The 9639-nt window shown below is 41.0% G+C and overlaps 3 protein-coding genes across 9 annotated transcripts in view; 1 reads left to right on the top strand and 2 right to left on the bottom strand.

The window, feature by feature from the left end:
* The window catches only part of hycc1 (hyccin PI4KA lipid kinase complex subunit 1), a 24297-nt gene extending 19742 nt beyond the window's left edge, over positions 1 to 4555 (bottom strand). For 4 of the 5 annotated variants that reach the window (XM_032535130.1, XM_032535127.1, XM_032535131.1 and 1 more), the window contains exon 1: positions 4354 to 4555. The gene's annotated coding sequence lies outside the window, so the exon portion shown is untranslated. Of the gene's footprint in view, positions 1 to 1655; positions 1685 to 4353 lie in introns of those variants that run through there. The other variant, XM_032535128.1, reaches the window with a different exon arrangement.
* Positions 4556 to 5605: 1050 nt separating this feature from the next.
* Positions 5606 to 7545, bottom strand: si:ch73-345f18.3 (uncharacterized). 3 transcript variants are annotated; one of them, XM_032535134.1, is made up of 4 exons: positions 7305 to 7545; positions 6715 to 6797; positions 6352 to 6569; positions 5606 to 6240 (listed from the first exon to the last, which is right to left on the bottom strand). In XM_032535134.1, the coding sequence occupies exons 1-4, from the start codon at positions 7356 to 7358 to the stop codon at positions 5852 to 5854; spliced, it is 744 nt and encodes a 247-aa protein (XP_032391025.1). In that variant the 5' UTR covers positions 7359 to 7545; the 3' UTR covers positions 5606 to 5851. The 3 variants fall into 3 exon arrangements, with proteins under 3 accessions (XP_032391025.1, XP_032391024.1, XP_032391026.1); XM_032535133.1 differs by having other exon boundaries at positions 6352 to 6573; positions 6719 to 6797; positions 7305 to 7535; XM_032535135.1 differs by having other exon boundaries at positions 6719 to 6797; positions 7305 to 7513.
* An 844-nt stretch (positions 7546 to 8389) lies between these two features.
* klhl7 (kelch-like family member 7) overlaps positions 8390 to 9639 on the top strand; it is a 6354-nt gene continuing 5104 nt past the window's right edge. Inside the window, exons 1-3 of the mRNA XM_032535142.1 lie at positions 8390 to 8856; positions 8962 to 9064; positions 9369 to 9462. Of these exons, the coding sequence (XP_032391033.1) occupies positions 8728 to 8856; positions 8962 to 9064; positions 9369 to 9462 (326 nt within the window). The 5' untranslated portion in view covers positions 8390 to 8727. The remainder of the gene's footprint in view (positions 8857 to 8961; positions 9065 to 9368; positions 9463 to 9639) is intronic.

Below are 9639 nucleotides of genomic sequence, written 5' to 3'. Positions count from 1 at the left end.
ACACACACACACACACACACACACACACACACACACACACACACACACTTTCTCCCTCTGTCCCTCCACTCATCAACTAACATGTATCATTTCTCTCCCCCTGTCTTCCTTATTACCTAATCTGTCTTTCACACATCCAAATGCTTTATTTTGTAATATTCTGGTGCCTGGTCCCTCCATGGCAGCCAGGTGTCTATTTATGGACTGTACCAATGACAGAAATGACGGGGGGGAGGGGAGCCAGTGACTCATGAAATAGGGACAGATTATAAAAGCAGAATAGCCTCCATTTAGAGAAATTAGTTATTTGTGTAGTCTGCTGTTCCATTCTTTAATGGTGGTGAAGACTACAATCTTAAGCCAGCATTTTAATGGCAGGCTCACTGAATTAATGCTGTGATTAGAATCTGGATGAGTCAGTCTTGTAAGAGGAAGAGTTCTCTTCCTATAAAGTCACTTTTAAAAAGGTCGACTCTGTCCATTTTGGCATCCGAGGCATGTCATCTTTACAAGGTAAAGGTCAAATATGCTTATACATATATACTTTGGTCTATCCAATGTAACAAAGTAGTATAAAGTAAAAACACCGATGAAAATGTTCTAAAGCCCAAGATATTGCGTTTAAAAAAATACCCTAAACAATTAACTGATTATCAAAATTGTTGCAGATTAATTTAAAGAACTAATCATTTCTTTTTTTTGCACTAACAGCAACAACAACAAAAATAGAGTAACAACGCCCGACCAGCACAAATTGCCCAGTCTTGAAGATTTGTAGGCCTGATTGACACACTGCAGAATGGCTCAAGCAACTGGTGGAGGAAAATAACAAACCAATTGCCCTGAGAGGACGCTATAGAGTGTAATCATGTTATTAGGCAGATGTTTGTCTTCCGTCTTAGTCTGGCTAACTACTGTTAGCCATCTCTAAGTCATTATGGACTCACAGATCATGTCAGAAATTAATAGCGAGAGAGCACAATACAAATGATTCAGCAGGTGGTGGGCTTCTTCTGGGCAGCTCAGCCACACTGACCAGCACATACACACATGAATAAACCAGTGTTAAGGATAAGTGGCTGAGTAGACTTGACAAGCACAAGTAACAAACCAATGAAGTGATGAAGTGGACGAGGCGAGGGACAGAAAGGCAGTGCAGGAACATGAATAGAGCAGAGATCAATGGCTTACTAAATAGAGGGAGAGATACAAAAAAATAGAGACAGAGTTAGGCATGAAAGGAATGCACTGTATGACAACCCAGGGGATGGATAACTCAAAGGTGTGTAAAATTGTAGGATCAATAGAAGAGAAGAGTTCATTAGGTTTCAATCTGTGCTGTCCCAGGCAACCCCCCAGGCTCTGAGACACAGACACAGACACACACAGATAATGGAAGACACTAAAATACCAACCTTTTGATATAAATAGGCTCAAGAAATGGATCTAAACAATGGGTTTTGCAGCCTACCTGTAGCTTACAAAGTTTTTTCAACAATGCAAAGCTGTAATGGACTTAAGTCGTTAGTTGTAGCCCTACAACTAGTTACAGCAAAACACCCAAGGTAAAATAAAAAGCAGACACATTTTATACATAGATTATTACAGAAACCACAGTGTGTATTCCTGTGGTCAGTGGTAAAGTCAGAACAAACCTGTCTGGGAAAGCTGGCGAAGAACTGAAGCAATTCTAACGGGGACAGCCCGCGCTCCACACACACACACACACACACACACACACACCACAACACACACACACACACACACACACACACACACACACATCACAAACCACCCACACACACACACACACACACACACACACACACACACACACACACACACACACCCCCCTCCCTGCTCATTACCTCATTTCCTATTACACATATGCTTAGGAACCTTCTTTTTTCAGGAAGTGAGAGGCCAATACGACTGAAGGCTTAAGTGGAGGGGAAAAGGAAAGAGAGAGAGAAAGACGAAGTGGGTGGTTTGAGAGCAACAGAGCTGCTGAGCTGCTTTTTCCTGTCGTGCAGGGCGCAAGCCACACCAACTACACTGGTTAGGCTGGTAATGACAATACCAGAGATAAAAAGATATAAAGTAGATCAATTCAGCTGAAATGAACCTGAACTATCATCAGCTGAGGATATCCTTAACTCTTGTACTGACACACCATAACCACTAATAAACTGTTTAACTGCAATCACCATAACAATGTCAGAACCAGGAACTGATTCTGACACCAACACAACTCCACCCAAAATCTACAAACTAGGTCAACTGTTGAAAAGCTGGACCAGTAGCTCCAAGCTTGATTTAACTTAAATTAAATTAAAAGCTGATACTGGACTACTTTGGGGAGCTGTGGTTATCAAAATAAAATGTGGTGGCAGGGTTATATAACCATGGGCATAAAGAGCAGAGCCTCTAACATGTCCAGAGCTCACAGCTTCACAGGACCTCGTGTTCCCTGACCGTGCTAAGAGCTCTTTACCCCGTTTGTTCCCATCATCTCTCTTCAGTTCATATCCCATCTTTTTCACGCTCTCTGTTGCTACATTCTTTACTTGGACTATCTTGGCCTGAGGTTGCATCATCGCCTCCCACCTTGCTTTCCCCCCTGGTCTTCTTCAATAGAAGGTTGCTTATAGCTTAAAAGAAAGGGGGGGTTCTGTTTTTTTCCTCATCTTTTGCACACACACACACACGCACGCACGCACGCACACGCACACACACATACACACACACACAGCGAGCACTGCCGGCAGCTAAGTACATGACAACAGTCTGTGGCTTGTGTGTGTGATTTTTGCTGCTGAGGGAGACAGATACAGAGATCTGACAAGAAGAAATCCTCTTATAGCAGCCTACGCTCTTTTCTTCGTTGCCTCTAAGCCAGTGATGCATCTTCCCTCTTCTCGCCCCTTCAATTTCCTGTCTTCCTGCGGCAAGCGAGCCTAAAAAGTCCAATGATTAACATCACTGTTTTCTTTTTTTTTAACGCTCTCTTATATATCACTTTTCTCTCCATTTATCTCAGCTTTCCATTCCACAGTTGGATAACTCTCTCCTAATCTATTAATTCTCAGCCCCCGGATTTCACTTTTAAATACCAGTGGCTAAGAAGGCCAGCTCTGTCCTGGGATGCCCCCTCAATCCAGTGGTGGTTGTGGTGGGAGAAAGGAGGATGATGGCTACTCAGACAGTCTTCAGGCTGCTTCACCCAGGGGGTGTGAAGCGTGTGTGCTAACACTAGTAACATTTACTGGTATCTCTGCTCACAAAAACATCATTTTGCAAAGAAAATCAACATCTGTATATCACCTGTATTGTTCTTGTTATAGAATTGGATGCATAATTAAATCAAATGGGTTGCAATGATTTTCATTGCCAGTATATTTAATTCTTATTTCATGAAACCGCAGGCTGTGATGCTGGATGACAACAGAGCCCATGCAATCTTTTTGCTCCATGGCCAATATCTGGCACACCACCAAAAGCACAGCCCTTGTGAAGGACACAGATTGTAAAACAAAACCTTTTCAACTTTTGAGTCCATGAAGAGTAGTTAAGGTCCTCTTTTCAAACAGCAGGACTGCCTTGGGGCTCTGCATCAAAGCTTCACACAGTATACAGGAAAGCCCTGAACTGGCTGAGTGGTACAGAGGAAAGATGCATCACTTGTTGGCTATTAGAAAAATCTCAACATCGCATTATCGTCACCATAACAGTCTGCAGTGGTTTCTCTCTCTCGCTCTTACACACACACACACACACACACACACACACACACACACACACACACACACACACACACACACACACACGAGGAAGTATGTAGACCTAACACACTTACAGCTGTCAGTCAGCAGTACAAAGTCTGTTTATATGACAAACGTTACGTGGTCACCTACAGTGGCAAAATTGGTACAATGAAAAGCTAGTTTGCTTAACATACTGTATTAAGGAACCTTCCCATCTTGACTGCCGTTTTATTTCATGTTATCTAGTTAAAGCTAATTAATGTAGTAACTACCGCTATGCTCAATGCTAACAAGCTAGTTTGTCACAATGACAATTGGTAACACAACTTGCGTTGAAACGTGACATTCTGTCTCACTATAGTCGCTCAATAGTAGGCATTAGCTTTCGCAGCCATATAATATAATATAAACGTATAGTATTTTTAACCAGTAGCTATACGACAGAGACTGTAAATTAATCCTTTGCCGTCACACACTCTGTCTTGGCTAGCTGAATGACTTCGAGCTGTCACCTCGGTTTGTTACAGATTAGCTAACTAAGCTAGCTCGGCTAAGGCGCGACACCAAGTAAACTGGAGAAGTTACTTACGGGCATGCTATCTGTCAATGTCCTTGTATCGCAGTCCTCTATTGTTCCGACAAGATGAATAAACGTCTATCACTTCGCTACTCCGTCAATCTCATACATTTGTCATCAACATCAGCTCCTTCCATCTTCATTACTTTCTCCACTCAGACTACCTTAGCCGAAGGGACTCGCGCTCCACGGAGTGACAGGTGTTTGAACCAATGAGTGAGCAGGACATAATCCAACTGCCGCACCCCCTGAACGCAGCATCCAATCAAATTAATAATGTCCACGATCATGGTAGGTTGTCGCTGTCAGTCACTGCTCTTTGACAGCCACTTTAGCTACCAGAGATTACAATGGTTTTGATGAATCACATTAATAAGTAATTACTTGAGAGTTGGTTTATGATTGCATTATAAGAAAAATTGATTACATTGCAGTATATGAATTGAAGTTAAATAATGTTTCGTCAGAAACTGCCTTTGATTTGTTTGATTAAAATATATTGAAATTTTTATGAACATAATCAGTTACAACATTTTAACAATTTTGTCGCACAAACATGGGGGCAGAGCCATGAAAGACAGAAGTGATACAGTTTTCTTTTATTAAACATATACCACATCCTTGAATGCGTTATGCCAAATTAATCTGTTTAAAAGGCAAAAGCAGGACTCTAAAACAGTCTCCGTCTGATAAATAATGCATGACCACTTGACAATGACCTTTGAAACAATGGATTTTCCAAAATTAATTATCAAAATGGCATGACCATGTGTTTGTTTGCTTTCACATTAACAGCAGATGGAAAGCTGCGGTTTTAATCAGTTAATAAATGCATGGGCTTTTGTGGATAATACTTAGCAAATGTTCCCTCTGAATAGTAACATAACAAAAACACAACAAACCTCTGGTTCAATTTCTATTGCTGCTATTGGAGACTGTCTCCTGTCCTCTATTGTATTATAGAAAAATTGTATATATGTACTGTATGTATAATCCAGTGCAGTTCACAGCCAAAATACTCCTGCAAGCCAGAGAATAACCTTTCTTGTGTTGCACAAAAAAAGTGTCTAATCAGGTTCAAATTTCTAAAGAATAGAAATACATTCATTGTTTTGATTGTTGCTTCTGGAATGAAAATCTTTATCAATGTAGCAACTGTTGGATTTGTAAAGTGAGTCTGCAATGCCCCCTAATGTTAGCTGGTAAGATTATACCAATCCAGGAAAATACTATACATTTTTACACAGATAACATATTGTAAGTGTTAAAGTGAGTCTTTGCTATATTTATTAAAATCTTAGTATAAACATTTAAAAGGCAGATCATAGTTAGTTTTTGTGTTCTTATAACAAACATGATAGAGGCTGCAATGGCCTGCAATGCACAGAGCATACTTGGTACATTTAAATACATTACATTAAGTACACGTTCTGTGCGTGCATAATGTTCAAAGAGCGTATTGCGTATTGTAATTGTTGGATTCAAATTGAGTGTCTAAAATGTGCATGAACTACAAATAAGCCCCTGCTATCTGTGCAGCCTCAGTGAGGACTTCCCCGGCCTGTTGTTTATATCCCAGCGACAACACCTTTGCCCTTCTCACTTCCTTTAGGTTCTCCTCCAGGTTCTCACTCAGTCTTCCTTGCTCCTGGTAAGTTGCTGCAGCCCCTTTCACCTGCTCAGCCATTTGATCCTTGCTGCGGAGCAGCCAGCCAATCAACTCTTGAAGTGTGGTACCTTTTGAGATGATGGCTTTGGCGCTCTCAGAAGTAACCTTCACCTCATCCTGAGCCAGTGACAGATGTGGGGGCAGTGGTTCCACGTCACTTTCGCCCACAGGAACCACATTGAGGGAGAAGTCATAGCCCTTCATCTTAAGGGAGACCCTGTACCTGGCCTCTGGAAGTGGAGAGCGATGGAGATTGAAACAGAGAAACAAAGGAACATTTAAGCTGGGAAACCTGTTACCATGTTGTCTTTATAACAGGGAGCTCTGAGTGGGTCACTTACCATGCTCAGCTCTGATCATCCTCACACATTCGGTTAAAGCCATCGTATCATTTTGGTTGCAGCCGCAGCTCTGACGCAGGTTGGAGATATGTCGGACCATGGCCTCATAGCGCTCGTGCTGTTCATTGAAGGTCTCGGCCATGTCGGAAAACCTCTGGTCCAACTCTGGCACACACACTTGCCTCATCGCCAACCTGCCAATCCGCATCACGATCTGCCTATCTGGGAGAAAAAAAAAAAGAAAAAAAAAGAGTATCACACAACAGGCACACACACAGAATGCATTTAGTTCAAATTCATCCGGTATTGTATTAGAAATGTACACGTTTGAGACAGAGACACATTGACATTTAGAGAGATTGTGTACCACTGTGTGTTGGCCGGCTCTGCCTGGCTGATCTAGCTTCATTCAGGTCAGATGGTCGGGGGTGGAGGAGAGCCTGCCTCTGAAAATGGAATCAGAGTTGTTTGTTTCCTTTACAAAGAATGTTTTTGTTTTCAACTGGCACTTTTCAGAAAGAGACATAATGTAATAATAAGGCTTGTGCTCACCTGGACATATGTAATGACTCTGTCATAAACTCAGTCCACCAACCAAGTGTTCATGTTTAAAACAAAAAATACATTTATTTCAAGTTCAAAGTTCTGTGGTACTGCCTTTAGGGTTCTGTTGTATCTCTGCACATATTTGTAGCAGAACAATACAACTATAGTGATTTGGATTGCCCTTTCTTGTAAGACACCATGAAAAACACTCTCACAGGGATTAGCCTGATTCAAACAGTCTATGTAACATTTTTATAATGGGTGTAGTCTTCATCAACTACATGAAATTAGACTAGCAGGTTCATCCAATAGGCTAATCTCACTAATGCAAGGCTCAAGTTTATCTTCTGAACTCGAATAAAACGCATTAACGTTTACATAAAAAATTCAATAAACACGTAGCCTACCTCGTTGGCGGAGTTTTCACTTGAGAAGCAGCAACAGCAGACAAAACGGAGCATTTTCCTGCAGCTCTGGGGTCTCTCAATTTGTTTTCAGGTCAATTATTTCTGACAATGCATCTGTAGTCCGCACATTCCAAATTACGTCAGCGTCATGCGACTCCTGTCAAACTTTTCTTCCTGGTTGTGTTTTCTGGCTTGCTGACCAGATATGAGCGTGACAAAGCCATACAGGTGAGGTGCACCTGCAGGGGACTGCAGCGAGGTAAACAAAACTCTGCTGTTGCCATAGCTGTATCTATTCCCAGATATAAAATCTCATTTCCAAGTTATCACACAACTAAAGCCGTATGTTTTAAATACCAGAACATATTTATTACACCTACAAACAGTTTTAAAGGATAATAAATAACTCAGTTCCGCAATCCTGCGGTCAACGTGTAGTTTGTCGCATCTGTGGGTAGAGGGCGAACGCGAGTATCTTCAACCAAAGCTTTAAACAGGCAACAGTATATAATAAAATAAAATAAAAAATAAAAAATAAAAAATAAAAAATAAAAAATAAAAAATAAAAAAATAAAATAAAATGAAATGAAATGAAATGAAAATGAAAATGAAAATAAAAATAAATTAAATTAAATTAAATAGAGGACCGATAGAATGGGGGAGGAATTGTTGAAGAAACAGAGGGAACATAAATGGACAAAAGTAACTCAACAGTGGCAACTACACGGAAAACGCAATAAAAGAAAGATATTTAAACTCAATATATAGAGAAGTTGGTATGGAGGGGAACACAATACAGGCAGCAACCTAAACAGCACAAATCACATGTTAGTGTTTTTTGTGATCGCTGCCTGTGTCATTGCAGAAAATATGTCAGCCTATCAGACAGAAAGGACATGCTGGAAGAAAGTAAACGATTTGGGATGAACAGGTGCAGGAATAAATAACATACGTAGAGAAAAGGGACGAGTCAGTAGATGCTTGGTCGGCTTCTATTAGGAAAAATCTGACATGAGTTAACTAACTCCAGAAGGTGGCAGTAGTGTAACATTAGGGATGTAAACTACCGTTATAACCGTTATTACCCAAAGAAGAAGAAGAAGAAGAAGCAAATACACTTTGGTTTTAGCCGTTTTTAGCTTACAAGATATACTTCGTTAACCTTTTTTTATCACTGTTTGACATGGCAGCAAGTTCATCTTTATTATTTTCTTTCTGACTTTCTCTGACTGACGAGTTTTCAAGAAGAATCTGCCGTCAAACTGGCGGCTTTATAGTTCAAAAAAATTACAACAAGCTGCTGTCTGCTAGCAAGCAAAGTAACTGTCGAGCCCCAACAAAGAGACTGCAGCCGCACACTGCTAGCAGTGGTGCTAAAAGTGTTGTTAAATTTAACTGAAGAGATTACATTAATCAGGCTGACATGACAGGGGTGGCCTCTCCAGAGAAGGCTGCAAGCACCAAGAAGAAGAGCGAAAGGAAGTGTGCTACCAAAGAGGAGTACAGACAGCTGTCTAGCATCATGGGAGTCATGAACAACCTCAGGAAACAGGTGTGTGTGTGTGTGAAAGAGAAAATACAAAAGAGAACAAGAGTGTATGTATCTAACAGGGCTTGACATGAGGCGTTTGCTGTTCTCTGACTGTGTTTTATTCAGGGTACTCTCTGTGATGTGACCCTTGTGGTTCAGGGGAAACACTTTCCTGCCCACAGAGTAGTGTTGGCTGCAGCAAGCCACTTCTTCAGCCTCATGTTTACCAGTAAGTGTTTACCCAAAAACACATAACCATTGACAGGTCACACACGCTTGATATCTATGATCTATGTATGTACAGATTGAGCCATAGGGAATCACAGTAGTGAGAAGATTGCCTCTGCTGCTATAGGGCCAGTGTGATTTCTATTATAATTAATATTATGTTTTTGGGATGTCACGTAATTAATTATGCAGGGCTCCCCAAGCTGTTGCCAACAATAGCAGGAAACACATTTCTTGATGTCATGTTTTGTTGGCATGTTTCCATTTTCTATTAAATTTCCCTCTCTGTTTTTCCTTACCTCCAGCCAGAATGATGGAGTCAATGTCCCACGAGGTGGAGCTAAGGAGTGCCGAGCCTGAGATCATTGAGCTGTTGATTGAATTTATATACACAGCTCGGTAAGACTCTTGGTTAAAAGTAGAGAGCAAATCTTGACATATAGGAGTGGTCATTTCAAAGCATATGGCACAACTGTTTTTTACCAATAGGACTGTGGCGTGCTGCTACTTTCACATAATTTTATCAGAAACAGCATATCTCTCTCTCTGTGTGTGTGTGTGTGTGTGTGTGTGTGT

Source organism: Etheostoma spectabile, chromosome 14, assembly GCF_008692095.1.
Source record: "Etheostoma spectabile isolate EspeVRDwgs_2016 chromosome 14, UIUC_Espe_1.0, whole genome shotgun sequence".
NCBI lineage: Eukaryota > Metazoa > Chordata > Actinopteri > Perciformes > Percidae > Etheostoma > Etheostoma spectabile.
This window is presented reverse-complemented; position numbering and strand designations above follow the sequence as displayed.

Excerpts from the sequence above, each read along its gene's own strand:
- si:ch73-345f18.3 (XM_032535134.1), bottom strand. The coding sequence starts at position 7,358 with ATGCTCCGTTTTGTCTGCTGTTGCTGCTTCTCAAGTGAAAACTCCGCC. Across the intron at positions 6,570-6,714 it reads CGGCCAACACACAGTGGTAC|GCAGATCGTGATGCGGATTG; the intron begins ACAATCTCTCTA and ends TCTCCCAGATAG. Across the intron at positions 6,241-6,351 it reads GATGATCAGAGCTGAGCATG|AGGCCAGGTACAGGGTCTCC; the intron begins GTAAGTGACCCA and ends CTCCACTTCCAG.